Below are 15,022 nucleotides of genomic sequence, written 5' to 3' on the forward strand. Positions count from 1 at the left end.
GATGGATTTCTATAAACATCAGCTGCACAATAAAAACAAAGACTTTCACTGGGACCATTAGCTCCAAAACCTGGATAAGGATTTTATTGATAATTGAATTACATTTCTCTTTTATACATATTTCATAAATGATACAGGATTTTACATTTTCTTTCTTTATTTTTTTGTTTTGCCAACATTACAGCATCATGTCAACTGAAGCAAACAAAAACAACAGAGTAGAATAGGTCCAAATGAAATACATGATCCATTCAATCCTACGGTCTGCTTCAATCTTAAGCATGTCCGAACAAAATCAATCACAAATTAAAAATCTGAAGTTCAACGCACATCAAAAAATGTAGAGTAATAATGATACTTTGGAGAAAACAAAGGCGAGGATGGGTGAAAAGAAAAGATGGAGGTTTTCCCAGATGATTTTAAAGCATTAATCTGACGTCTCTCCTTTAGCACAGAGGCTCTCAGGCCTTCGGTGTTGGGGTTTTTTACTTATCGGAGAGCGAGGACACACAGTCAGGACCAGGATACTGGGAATACATAAGATAAAAATGGACTGGATTTAAGCAGTTGGTTGGCTGGGACTTGGATGTCGTCTGGCAGGCTGGACTTTAAAGACACAGCACCGCCTCCTGTCCCTTTTTACAACTAGGAATCTCTACAAACGACGTTCCTTAAATTATCTTTGCACGTATTTGAATAAATCATCTTTTTTTTTCTTTTTAGATAAGTTTCCATGTAAACATACATTCATGCAACACCCTCTTTAGCATAAGTTTCCCTATATTTGATATAGTTTGTTTAGAAAAAAAATAAAAGACGACAAACAAAAGGCAGTAAATGGTGGATGGTATGATTTGAACAAAAAAAAAAAAAAAAAAATCAGAGAACGTGATGACGGACAGAGAGACAGCAGAGGGGAGGAACCAGACCACAAACAGCCAACTATTACAGGATCTGAGTGTATTGTGTGTGAAAGCAGATATATTCAGGAAACATCAACTCCTACTTGTACTCACAAGCAGCAAAAGAATCACAGATGCAGAAACCTTCTTACATTTTTGCACCGCTTAAATGTTTTAAAATGTATTTCCACTTCCCAAAGAAACCCGTTTCTGCCTTTCTATGTCTCCGTCAGCCTAACACCGCTGTTCGTTTAACTCTAAGATCTCAACACAGATTACGTCATCTATTATCCGAAAGGCACAATTTCTCTAAGCAATAACACACACAAACAAACACACACAATGCACCAGATAAGGCTCTATCCCGTCTTTAGATTTGCAAGGCTAATTAACAATTTGAGCCCAAAGCATGCACTTTAATATGAAAGATCCGCTCCCCAGCAGGACTCGAGCTCAGGATGGTCCTGGACTCCATGCAGGAGGATGTTGGGGGACGGCGCCTCCCCACTGCACAGGCTGAGCGACGGCAGCTCAGAGTCAAAAACAACTGGCTTGAAGAAATGATCTAAAGATATGGGGTTTGGACCACTAGGGGGCTCACTTTGTACTTTTGTCGATTCGCGTCCGATATTCCTATGAAGTGTTACTCAAGCCATTTCTTCATGCCAAAACAAAACAATTTTTTTTTTATCACTTCACAAAGTATTTACATGAATTATAGAGATAAAGGCGCATTTAACAGTCAAATCTCACAGATAATGTTATATATTTTGTGAAAACTTCTAATTACACCACATTTCCTCTCATTTAAGTTCTGATCCCTTTTTGAGCCAGTTGACTCGTATGAAAAAGGACAGAGTTTGACTCCTAATCAAAGCGAGATAACTCTGATCTGCTGGTAGACATCAATTATTGGAGTCAGACAACCAGTAGAACACGAGCGGGTAAGAAACGCTCCTAGAAGGCCCCGTCCGATGGCAGATGGTACCAAACGGCTGAACGTGTGAAGGGATAAAATGGCGAAGGGAGCGAAATGCCGAGCCCCCCTGCTGGGGTCGACAAACCGGACCCTGAACAGAAGACTTTGCCGCTCTGAAAGAAGTTCTTGGAGTAAACATTCCCAAAAAAGCTTTAGGCACGGGCCGGCTACCAGTACCAAGAGTTTTACATGTTACTTTTTCAATGGTGCTAAAACGACGTATTGTTCGCTACAGACTAAATCTTATTTTTTAGATGCTTTCCAGTAATAGTTTGCTTTTCCAGGTGTTACGAAGCACAGACTAGCACAATGCTGCACACCACCACTCAGCTGGCTGAAACAAAAGACAAATTTGGCTTTTTGGAAATAGTTCTGAAACCTAAAGCAGTGCCACCTGCTGGTCTCTGTCTGCTACTGACTTGACAAGATCAACTTATCATCAACAAGATTTTAATCTGACCAATTAAACCGGTCTGACCAAGTTTCCTGTTTGATAAAAGGATAGTCACATTATGCATAGATGGTGATAATAATGTAATTCCTTATTTTTCTGTTAAATTGAAAACTGACCTGATCAAAGTCAGTGTCAAGTCAAATGTAAATAAAATCCTCCGAAAAGCGAAATCAGTGCATCTCTGTTAATATGATAAACAGAACAGAGTGGCAAAAATGTGCAGTATTTAGAATAAAGCAGTCAAAAACTACTTTGAAATTTAGTGGGGGTTTACATATGCTTGCAAAATCTTCAACAAACTTTAAATACTTGCATCCATTTACTTTTTTGGTGTAGCAGGATCAATTTTCAGTTTTAAATCAACAAGATTAGGTCATTTGATACGTTTTTTTGTTTTGTTTAAAGTTCAGCCCAACACAGTAAAGTCACAGCATTTTGTCTGTTCTCCTCCAGAGAGAATCTCATACCGGCCCACGCCTAAAGAAAAATCAAGATATGGTTTGAATTAACAATGTGTCGCAAAACTTCATGGAGATGCTGATGGACGTCCAAAGGATGCGCGAAAAGAAAGTGCCCAATTAAGTACAAAATTGCTATAATGCTCCTACACGTTCACAAGTTTCTACTGAGGCCATACCACAGCATGCAGTCTACCCTGCCTTGTCACTGAGAGCAGGGAGGGAGGCCATTACAGCAGCAGTGGGAGGAGAAAACTCTGACTTTATTCCGTGTCATCTTAGGATGAAATTTTATTTATTTATTTTGCATGAATCGAATTAGTTTATACTCCAACATAAGGGTAAGTTTGTCTTTTTTTTTTTTTTTTTACTTCATTGGAGATATTGCACAACACTCTGCAGCAATGGTTGGTTAAAGAGGTAAGTAAAGCACAGCATTATTCACATTGCTGAGAAATGCATGTATTCTGTAATTAAAGCCATTTTTCACCCTGATCTGGCTTCAGAGTTGCTTCCTCCCTCTCGGAGACCATGCACAGGAGCTCTTCTCTTGAAAATGAGCGCCACATATATATTGTGTACTTGTCATGAAAATGTACAAAGCTATTAGCACAAGGTATTTATTGAATACAGTGTAATGCTGTTGTTAGTGGAGTCCTTTTATGGGGTACCAATGATTTATTTATTTTTTTATGTTTGTCGGAGAGCTCCTCCCCCCACTGGAAAACAAAGAGAGAAAAAAAACTAGCCTCTGGTCATCTGTTTGATTGTATACATATATACCCATATTTTTGTCATAACAAATATACTATGGCTTTCAAAATAAAAAGTGCCAAAATATTAACTTTTTTTTTTTTTTTTTTCAGTTTGTTTTGGAATAAAAGAACACACAGTGATGTTGTTGTCGGTAGGACTCTCTGACTTGCGGATGCCAAGCCGCTTACAGGACATCAACAGGAAGGGAAAACGAGGCGTTCCTGCTTCCTGCAGAGATACAGATGCTCCTGACGAAGGGATGCTGCCCGTCACCTGGAGGAGGCGCGGCTCGGCGGAGAGGGAGGGGAGGCGGCAGAGTTCGGACGCAGGGAAACTAGAATCTCCATGATGGTGCGACTGCAGTCAGAACTTCCTGTAAACTTGTCTCTGGAGCCTGCACAGGCTGGGAGGAAGCGCGTGTGTGTGTGTTTACTGTCGCATTAGGTGATCCTTCTTCAACACACACACACACACACAGACTCAACAAAGGCTGCTCCTCGCCGTGTTCCCTATCTCAGAGTGCTTACAAGCAAGCGAATTCGCATTCATCCCTGCGGTTTACCGGCAGGTCGCCCCTCCAGAGTTTGAGGCTAATCCAATTTGCTTTGATAATCTTCACCATCTTCGTCTTCATCCTTCAGCTGTATGAAGTCTTCAGTTTGAGGCATTCTCGAATTCCAACTATAGATTTTAGCCAGGAGAGAAGAAGAAAAAAAAAACAACCTTCCACAATAAACAAAGGGACAGGTAGAGAAGGAGAAGAGGATAGGAGGAAGTAGAGAGGGAGTACTCAGACACCAGAGGGGGGGAAGGGGAAGAAAGAGGGTCGTTTCCAGGAGATCAGAGATGAGGGGAGTCACGCTTGTCATCAATTTTTGTCGCTGGGCAGCTGCTGAATCGGGAGCTGGAGCTGGAGCGGATCCCTTAGGCGCTTCAGGTCCAGCTCCACCTGGACAGAGAGGAGGAAGAGGAAAAATACAAAAAACATATGACGATTATTAAGTTAAACAGGCAAAACCATCATCTTTGAGCATCCACTTTCCATCATCTTTGGAAATTGGATTTGTACATTTCCATTCTGAAGTTTACAAATCCACATTTACATCCATACAATGAGCAATGCGTTCATTCTGCAAAACAATTCCAGGACTTCTTAAAAAGATCCGTTAGTGTGTGTTAAAAGCAGGAAATGAAATCAGTGTTGGGATGTAGTACATTGTGTGGCACAATGAAGACTTGGTTTTAGGGATTTTCGATGTAATAAGTTAGAATAAGCATTATATCGTGAGATACAAAGGGGACACAAAGGAAAAGAAGAACAAACACTTGGAAAAAGGAAATAATGCAGAACATGAGGGTGGAAGGAAGGAAGAGCACAGGAAACAAAGGAAGTGAGGGCACAATTTACACTAAAATAGTCTAGGAAGGAGAGAAGGAAGAAAAATATGAAAGACACCATTTAAGCAACAGGGATTAAAGTTTGGAAAAACTGATATTTTTCTCGACATCAGCAAGTCTGGGAAATACAGAAATCTCATTTCAGTCTTTACTAGATATCATAGTAACTGTTGTAACTTCTCTACTTTGCACTGCAAATGCAGTAAATATATTTATACCCCTCATATCTGCTTAGAGTCAAAAGAACACACTCTGCCTAATTTAGCATCTGCTTGACAGCAAAAACAAATCAATCAAGATTTTCAGCGAGAGGCTAAATCCCCGTACCTCAGCGATGTCATCCTTCAGCTTGTTGTACTTCTCGATATCGAAGCGTGTCCTCTTCAACCCCTTGTGGAAGAACAGCAGATACTGTCTATCTCTAGCGTCAGGATAAACGTACTCCTGCAGGTTAAAGGGAGACAAAAATGGAGCACTTTGTAACAAGAACCAGTTCATCAGATGTTCTCCAGGCTCTGCTGCGAGTCCCTGGGACGAATCACACTGAGGGAAAAACAGACTCTGGGTCCTTGGAGCTAAAAATTTGAGGAAATTTATGAAAAGTGAAAGCAGATTTCTTTACTCTATGGCAGGGGAGTCCAAACTTTTTGTTATCAAGTCAAAAGTATTCGTGTTCCAAAATTCAAATGAAATCAAGCAAATAAAGTTATTATTTACTGAAGAGCTTAGATTAAAAAAAAAAAACTTTGCACGTCTGCTGCATTTAAAGAAAGGCATCTGGTTTTCAAAATGTTGGGGTCTCGATTGAAAAAATGTATTATCAGTACATTAAAACAGGATGTTCTTTCAAAACGCTTGCTATAACTAGCCAAGTTTAATAAATTTGATCAAATCTGATTTAATGCAACAAAGTCGACTTTTCAGTAAAAGTTTCTGGACAGGCGGGATTCTACTTATTACAAAAGTTTTGTTATGAAAGACAAATACTTTGTGTTGTACTCAATATTTTTCATTATACGAAAATTATGTTGGTTATTATTTTACCCTGGGTAAAAATAAAAAGTCTGAAGAGGTCAACTTTGTATCATTTTTGAACTGCACAAAATCAGTCCAAATTTTGAACACCCCTGCTTTTTTTTTTTTTACAGATTATTCACTATAAATTGGGTGTTTTATCACTTTAAGATGCATTTCTTAATTCACCTTCTTCATATAATCTCCAGTCTTACCTGACGTGTAAGCACAAAGTAGGCATACATTGCCATCGCAGTGCCATAAGTGATGAAGTAGGTGACGGGCTCCATGATATCCCAGGAGTATTCCCACCAGGTCAGCCTGGCCAGGATGCCAAACTGCGTCGCCATGTACGCCATGCCGCCCCACAGCACCCAGGTGGTGCGGCGCTCCGCCTTCTTGCTCAGCTCCTCTCTCACCTGCACAAACAGAGCAGCATGAAGTGCGCAGCCAGACTTACGGAGAGGTCAGTCACTCAGTTTACGAGCTGCACTGGAGGCTTCAAACGACTGATAAAGCATAAAAACAACAACAACAAAAACCCGCTAGCATTGATTCATATAAATTTGTTTTCTTTTACTAATATTTCATTTTCTAATTATGTGACGGTTCATTCTGAGCACCACGGAAACTGCACACACACTCTGGTAAAGCTGACAGACAAATTAGATTCATGATGCACTGCTGCAAGAGACTCGGAGCTGATTCAATTGCTGACTAATTAGGCATTTTATAAATATTTTAGGAATCCACAGTGGAGTTTTGTCTAATTGCAGAAAATTGCTGTAAAATTATAGAGCATATCTAAAATATTTGATAGGAAATGCAGCCTGGAAAGCTGATAAGCTGCAGACATCAACATCTGTGGTGATGCTAAAATGGTTTCCATTGTGTGTATTAATGCATATTCAGATATATTTGGTGTGTTAACTATTAAAGTAAGTAGTTATCGGCGTTTATAGAGATCTCTGGGATTCAAGGGTCCATTTCTGCTTTCTTGCTGACATTTCGGTGATAATTACAGGGCATCTGTCTCTCAGTCGAGAGAGGAATCGTCTTTTACTCTGTAACTTGTGGGCTTGATGGACTCATGGGAAAGGCACTTAATCACAAGTCGCGACCCGACACGTAGCTGTGTGTGCAGCTTGGTGAATGTGACAAAAGGTAAAGGACTTATAGTGGTTGCTGTGGCTAGAAAGCCGCTAAATAATTTCATTTAGTAATTAATTGTTTATATTTGGTGGAATAACCATGAGCTTTTCAATGAGATTCAGTGCAGTTGGCTCTTATATATATATATAAATAAATAAAGTATTTTTAATTTTTGGCAGGACTGCAATAATTCAAACAATCCCATTAAGGAGTTTCAATGGAAAAATATAACATCATGCAACTGTTCTTTTGAAATTTCTGTACTGGATTAAGGCTTAATTATCATGAGATTAGCTGTTTTGTTTCAGTCACACAAATTAATTATCTCATTGCGATGAATGAGGAAGAGCCCAGCTTAACTCAGCTCCCTCATCTCCATAGATTAACGTCATTAAACTGACCTTTCTATAACTCGCAGCGTTTTCTGGGGTCTCTAACACTAACTGTCAAAAAGCTTTTAATGAACCTTCTCTAGGGGGCGCAGCTGAGAGTTGAGGTCCTCCAGTCGTCCAATCAGCTCCCGCTCTTTGCTGAGCTGGTGCTCTTCGATGCGCAGTGTGGTGTAGAGCTGCTGCACCAGAAACTTGACGTCATTTAGCCTCTCGGCCTCCTCGTGGGGCAGGATCTCTGCTCAAACAAATACGTAAACACGGGTTTAGTCGTGATCCAAAGACTCGACGCCATCCTTCGCTCTCTGTTGGGACGAACCTCTCCTTGGTGGTCGCACAATATGAGTGGTGTCATTGATGACGAGCTTAAAGTCGTCCATCAGCAGGATATCTATGCCAGTGGAGGAGGCGATCCTCGCTCCGTCTGGGGAAAAAAAAAATAGACAAAATAGTGAGAGAAACAGCTTCGGTAAGTCTTCTCACTGTGGAAAATCAGACCTGTTGAGTCTGACTGAGAGAATAAAATATGTAGCATTTGGATGTATGGATTTGAAATTTTTTATACAAATAAATAATAAATGCATCTCTTTTTTTTTTTTTTGAAAGAATTAAATATAAATAGGATGTTCTAGTTTACATATTTGAGTGTGCTCTTACTTGGGGTGTCAACAATTTTGTTTCTATTACAAATATGCACAAAACTTTGTCAATGTACTGCTAATGTCCAAATGTTATTTAATTATGGCATTGTTGGCCTCCTGTAATACAAATTTTGCAATTGCTGTGTTTCCATTAAGTAAAAATCTCAAGATCACACGTGAATAACTTTGTTCACATGATATCCTGACAGATTATTGTAAAAAATTATCTCAACTGTGATTTATCCTGCCACCCAAGACCAACCAATTTCTAGTTATCATTTATAAACTGTGCTTCAAACAAAATGGCTTCTTTCAAACCTTCCTGGATACGAAAACCTGGAAAACTGACATGTCTGGTTTCAGACAATGAAACATTTTCTCAAATATTTTAAAAATGTGGATTCTTACATTTCAACTTTTCAAAGTTAGGCATAGTGATTACTCTTGATTAATCACAGAGCTATGGTGTGATTAATCTGATTAATTTCTCAATTGATTGACAGCAGTGGTTCTTACCCATAGAGTAGATGGCCACACGGTCGATGCCTCTGTCCTCCGCCTGCAGCTGCTGCAGGAAAACGCCCACGCAGTCGCTCAGAGGCTTCAGGGTGAACTGGCAGCGCTCCCGCCTGGACGGCAAACTGACCGAGATCACAGGCAGACCATTCTGATACACCACGGTCACCTCTGAGAGAGCGTAACAAGGAAGAGGGGTTAGAGAAACGGCAAAAATACTCACAGGAGAATTTACAATAATAAAAGAAAAAATCTGACAACTGATTAAACATTTGCGAACCCTTAGGAATCAGGCTCGATCAGGTGCTAAAAGTTGATTTAAAAAAGACGGACTTAAAGTCAAAAAAGTCAGAAAAAGAGATTTTAATTTAGAAAACAATTAAATGCAAACTGCACCCTGGAAAAACACAAATCTGTGTAGTTTCTAGTTTTGTTGCTTGAAATAAGACAAAACTAACTTCCAAGTAACTTCTCAGAGGAGCTTGTTTTACGTCAATAATTCCTTAATATATATATATATATTTTTTTATATCTAGTTGCACTGGTGGACTTTTTTCACTTGGGAAAAATGACTTATTATAAGTGAAAAAAAAATCTTCCAGTGGATCAATATTAGGGACTTATTCACTTCAAACAAGCTCCTATATTTCTTGTATGTTAGTTTAGTCTTATTGCAAATGTTTTAAGATATTTATTCCAGAAACTAGACCAAACAAAATACTCTGTAAGATAATTAGAATATGGTTTTGTGATCTGCTTTTGTTAGTTCACAGCGTTACACCAAGCTTAGCAGCGTTTGGCACCAGAGAGAAAAATGCCTCATCTTTCCAAAACAAAGATGAAATTACATGTCACATGTTCGTAATAGAACTAGAAATTTACTTTCGACTCCAATAGAATCTGACTGCCATCAATAATGGTGATTGATGTAAAAGCTATTTGCAATTTTCATGCTGATCTCAATAAATTACAAGCTCATTTAAAAGTCAATTTGTCTCCGTTACTCAGTTAAACAAGCAAAACTCAAATGTAGATTTATTGCACATTTCAAGGCTTCATTTCTTTTCATTTTGATAATAACGGCTGATAGCAAATGGAAACCGTCCTAGTCTAAGAAAATTTTAAGAAAGGAGCAATAAACACAGAATTTCTAATCAAGAAAATTATTATTAACAAAAGTTCACAAAGAGCTTTATCCAAGCATTTTAATTTTAACTAAAGGAAAAAAAAAAAAAAAAACTCTAGAAGATTGTCTAGCAAAGTGTATTGAAAACTGAACTACTGAAATAACCTTTTTGTTAATATTTCATTTCAGTTACATTTGGTCCTGCAGAAACCTTTAGTATATAATTTTCTAGTAAAGTTGAATCTACATAAAATAAACCACATGGATGCACTGCTGATTTGTGAAAACAAGGCCTACGCTAATGAAAGCAGAGAGTTGCAGTCAGCCTCTTGACGTCAATTGCACTTGGTTTTTATTCCCACAGAAAGGTTTATTTATATCTCTAGATGAGGCTCTTGTGACGATAAAAATGCCATTCAGGTACGCATCACAGCGCCGTCGCTCCCAGCAGATTCTCACAGCAGCAGAAAAACAAAAGGAAGACAAAAGAGACTAACACAACGGTCCCAAAACACTATTTTCAAGTTCAATTATTTTGTTTCTGCGTGCTGGTAGCTTTATCTCCACATGCCGTTTTTAAACACTGCTGTAAGAACGGTTAATTTTTGCCCAAACAGCTCCCCAGAAGCTCCTTCTTGCATAGTAATTATCTCTATAACACAACTCTATTGGTCCATAACCAAACTGTGGTTATAAAGAGCCAGCGCAGCTTGTACCATTATCATGCTGAATGGTCTCCAATGACAGATCCATGAATCAAGGCAGAGCCCGGTGAGGAGACGGTCCGTACTGCTGCAGTGAATCAGCACTTTCTCTGCTCAATCCCCACACCGAGGTGAAGGATCATCAGCTGGCAGCTGCCTTCTGGGGGATTCTCTCTTTTGAACAGGTGCTCAAAGGAACAGACGTATAGACGTTTCATTTCACTTTATTGCAGGGGAATAGATGGGTTGCTCCTCGCTTGCACCCGTTCCCTTTTGTCCTCCTTTATCCTGCCATCACAAATTCACCGTTTGAAGTGTGGGGCGAATCTTGTGCTTGTCTGTGTTCCAATCCCACAGCTGTTTAAGCCCTATTTAAAATCCAATCCTCCTGTTCTGCAGTGCTGCTGCCTCTTTCTGCCAACCAAAAAGGTGATTCCTGAGAGCAAAATCCACATTAATAATCCACTGGCCGCTATCTCTAAATGAGCCTCTGCAGTCTGATTAATGCATAGCTTTGCTTTGGTCCACTTCTCTTTTGTCTCGGAATGGGAAGGGAAGGCAATTAGTTGGAGTTTTGGCTTAAAGGGAACATTATGATGTGATTCAAAGGGGGGCTTACCCTGTGGAGCAGCGGAGGAACAAAACAGTCTCTGCCCAGGCCATGAGGGGGCGCTCTTCCAAACCTGCAGACAGGAGAGAGAGAGAGAGAGAGAGAGAAGGAAGAACATTTTTAACACCATCATCCGATACTCTGATCCTGAGACTAACCAAATATGTTGTTGGACGATGTGGCCACTATTTTGCACTTTTCACTACACATGCTGTAGCTTAATTTGTTAGCTTTAATAATAATCCTATTTAAAATTTGTTTCTGTGGCTCGAAATGAGTTTTATTTTGTAGCGGAGTCAAAGATGGCTCTTTGAATGGAAAAGGTTGATGACCCCTGGGATAGAGGGATAAATTGAGAGGAATGGGTGAAATAATGAAATAATTAATGTTAGATGGACAGAAGGAACAACCTTCAGAAAATACTTCTCCTCTAGTCTGTTTTTCTATACCTAGTATACAGATATTATAAAACGGACTGAATTAAATTCCAGACTGCATAAACTCTGTTAATATATTGTCCCTCTGGTTTAATTTTACAAAACAGCATCCAGTTTGTGCAAACCAGAGCCCCACCCAAGGAAGGAAGATTAATGGATGCATCTGCAGCTTCGTTTTTACACAAATAATATACAGAGTCATGCATAATGAAACAAAATACAGCTAAGCTCCTGGCATCTCATGTAATTGCTCCAGTAGAAATAACCACTCCCAAACAAAAAAAGGAAGAAAAAAAAAGAAACAGAAAGCAAGGCCACTAAAATGCAGCCTGAATAACAAGTCATGAATTCTGCGTCTTTGTTGCAAATTGGAGAGAAAGATGAAAACATGAGGGGATTGCGAGAAAGTCCCTGTTGTTTTTTGTGCACAACCTGATGTGATCTCCCTCACAAACGATGCTGCAGATGTTTTAAATTAAAAGCAGCCCGTCACAAATTTACGCGTAAAACCCTGGGAGAGACGCGACTGTCACGACTCCTAATTTCTAAAAATTATGGCGCAAAAGTGTCTCGCAATAAAATCAAAGAAGCAAAAGAGCTCAGGGGAAGCAAAACCTCCTTGATTAAAGTCCTGCGCACATATGCTTCCCTGTCAAACTGCTCTTTATGATTAGCACCGTTCGCTAACCTACCATTTAAGCAAAACAAAGCACATCTTTAAGGCAATGCTTCCAAGCAGATTTCCATCTCACTCACTGTGTGTATATACTGCGTCTGTAACAGCAGACTAACTGTGTTTTAATATTAGATTTACAACATGCACGCAGTCCCTGGTGGAGGTGAACCACAGCAGCAGACATTTAGGGCTCTCAGCGCTTCACCTTTACGACCACAAAGAGTAAAAATATCTCGGAGCAGAGCGGCGTATTTGTGTGCGAGCTCTAACAGCAAACAGCAGTCGGGGAGAGATCCTGCAGTGGGATAACCGGTAAGCCCAGCATCCACCCGAAACACGCAGCCAATCCACAAACTGTTTACGCTCCCAGGCATCTTTCCTGTTTCGCTGCACGGCGGGAATTACACAGACGTCTCCGAGTCCTACGAAGTGTAGAACTTTTGAAGATCCAAAATGATTTCATTGCTAAAAAATTGGATTTCTAAATATTTTGTTTTGTAAAATGTGTACTCATTGTTAGTTTACAAGATAAAGTAGCCTCTCCGCTACATTGAAACTCATTTTTCCTCAGTGTTTTTCCTTTAAATAACCTCATTCATAAATCTTTTAGTATTAATAAGCTTCTTGAAGATGTATAGACATGGAAATATGAGAGGTTTTGTTCATTTTTAAGATTTCAAACATTTCTGTAGATAGGTTTCCAGAAATATCTGTAATTTCTATATGCATTTGCGCAAAAATAGCATTAAAACACTTCACAATACACCTCTGGAAAAAAAATTAAGAGACCACTTAAAATAATCAGTTTCTCTGATTTCAATTTCTATTGGTATACGTTTGAGTAAAATGAACATTTTTATTTTATTCTGTGAACTACTGACATGTCTCTGAAAAGCCAAGCAAATATTTAGTTTTTATTTGCAGAAAATGAGAAATGGTCAAAATAACGAAAAAGAGGCAGTGCTTCCAGACCTCAAATAATGCAAAGAAAACAAGTTCGTGTTCATTTAGAAACAACAGTACTAATGTTTTAACTCAGGAAGAGTTCAGAAATCAACATTTGGTTTCATAACAAGGAGCTTCTCGATGGGCTTCAGTGCAGTGGGCTCTTATTTTTTTGCATATGGCTGAACATCTTGTAGCGGTCAGGGTGTAAATATGAAGGGCAGCTTAAAACATTATTGTGACAACTATAAATTAAATTATAAGACATGTATCGTGATAAACGATACGATAAATGCCCACCCCTACTGGACTGGTAACACATCGTTAATCCGAACGGACAAAGCCACTGCTGACGAGTCACTAAATTACAGGTGAGTCTTACATTACAGACTAACTGCTGTCACTCATTCAACACATCAGTACTGTCCAGTTTTTACTCTCCCTCTTGAAAAGAATAAAGAAGACCGTCCACATTTGTGAAAGCAATTGCCAGCACACCACAGAAGCTCCTGTGTGTTGGCATTGTAAATGAGAATACCCATTGCCATCCCACGGCACCAAGTGGAGCCCAAACAGTGATTAGGCTGCTGATCGAATGACATGCTGAGAAATTGCTTTTGGCCAGTCTGGAATAACTGCACCATCTGAGGAGAGCCGTCCAGCTCTGCTTTTCTCATTCATTAGCTTCTCTTGTTTGAAGATTTCGCAGTCAAACCTCCCACGCAGCCCCGACTCGCCACAGAAACATGAAAATCACACGCAAATGCGGCCCGGCTGGGTGTCTGCGCAGTGACATGTAGCCGTGCGCGAGCGCAGCTGGCGCGGAAGCACACTTGTGTGCCCGCCGTCTGCTCGCCGGGCTGTTTTGTCAGTAGTGGTTGGGGAGCGGCTGAGCAGGACTTCACCCCCCCTCCACTCCCCAGACACGCAGCCACTGAAACGCAGCCTGAAATATTTAACAGTGAGGCAGCAGTCAACAGCACACCAGCCTTGGAATCAATCTCTCCCTGCCGAGCGTTCGGCAGCGAAACAAAGAAGCAGCCTTCAGTGGAGGTGATGGGCGGATGAGCTGGAGAAGAGAAAAGAGGCGAGGAAGGACAGGAGGAGGAAAGTGTGAGGATAAATGGAGGATGGAGTAGAGGGGTGCGAGTCACGAGTGTGCTTACGCTTCTAACCATGTGCTGCTCATACTGTACCCTGCAGCACACAATCCCTCCTCTCCGAAACGTGACTCCGCTTTGTGAAATAGAAGAGAGGGGGATGAGGAACTGGAGGGAAGGAGAGAAGGAGGCGGAGGGAGAGATGGGGAGGCTGCTGATCACTGCAGCAAAGGAATCCCTCGCCTTTCAAAGGGGGGGTTGCCCCTCGAATTCACCCTCCCTTTCCCGCATCCCAGACTAACTCGCACTGAATCCTGATGTTCCCTTTACTGCTCCTCCATCATATCTCATCTGCATTGCGCTTCACCCGAGCCCTCACTTATATCGGAGCGCTTTCCTCAGTTTACAATAATAAACACCCGTATGAAATCAACAAACAAGCCCATCATACTGTGCTTCAGAAACAGGAAGAAGATGGCGATCAAAACGGCTCTTGTGTTAGCGAGAGACGAACCAGAGACATGACAGCGCTCTGCAGCGAGGATCAATCCCCTTTTCATACACCACCAAATGCCATTATGCTGCGGACAGACGGAGGAACGCTGCTGACACGCAGTCTTACAGAGAGAAAGAGCTGCAGCTCTGTGTGTTTACAAGACCTCCCCTACTGTATGTGTAACCGTTTCCATTTGTCGAGTGAATTCGCAGCAACATAATCACATTCTTGTTCTCATTTCAGTTGTGATTATGCATGTGGGGATATAT

At 40.4% G+C, this 15,022-nt stretch overlaps 1 protein-coding gene and 1 long non-coding RNA gene across 3 annotated transcripts in view; both read right to left on the reverse strand.

Moving 5' to 3' along the window:
- The window catches only part of LOC145555013 (uncharacterized), a 273,441-nt gene that overhangs the window by 156,028 nt on the left and 102,391 nt on the right, over window positions 1-15,022 (reverse strand). The gene's annotated exons all lie outside the window — the stretch shown is intronic.
- mcu (mitochondrial calcium uniporter) overlaps window positions 63-15,022 on the reverse strand; it is a 62,811-nt gene continuing 47,851 nt past the window's right edge. For both annotated transcript variants that reach the window (XM_008429958.3, XM_008429959.3), the window contains exons 3-9: window positions 11,109-11,172; window positions 8,660-8,830; window positions 7,822-7,926; window positions 7,580-7,740; window positions 6,177-6,380; window positions 5,275-5,391; window positions 63-4,498 (exon numbers count right to left, since the gene is read on the reverse strand). In XM_008429958.3, coding sequence (XP_008428180.1) covers window positions 4,418-4,498; window positions 5,275-5,391; window positions 6,177-6,380; window positions 7,580-7,740; window positions 7,822-7,926; window positions 8,660-8,830; window positions 11,109-11,172 — 903 coding nt within the window. In that variant the 3' untranslated portion in view covers window positions 63-4,417. The remainder of the gene's footprint in view (window positions 4,499-5,274; window positions 5,392-6,176; window positions 6,381-7,579; window positions 7,741-7,821; window positions 7,927-8,659; window positions 8,831-11,108; window positions 11,173-15,022) is intronic.

Source organism: Poecilia reticulata, chromosome 15, assembly GCF_904066995.2.
Source record: "Poecilia reticulata chromosome 15, P_reticulata-male-v2, whole genome shotgun sequence".
Classification (NCBI taxonomy): Eukaryota; Metazoa; Chordata; class Actinopteri; order Cyprinodontiformes; family Poeciliidae; genus Poecilia; species Poecilia reticulata.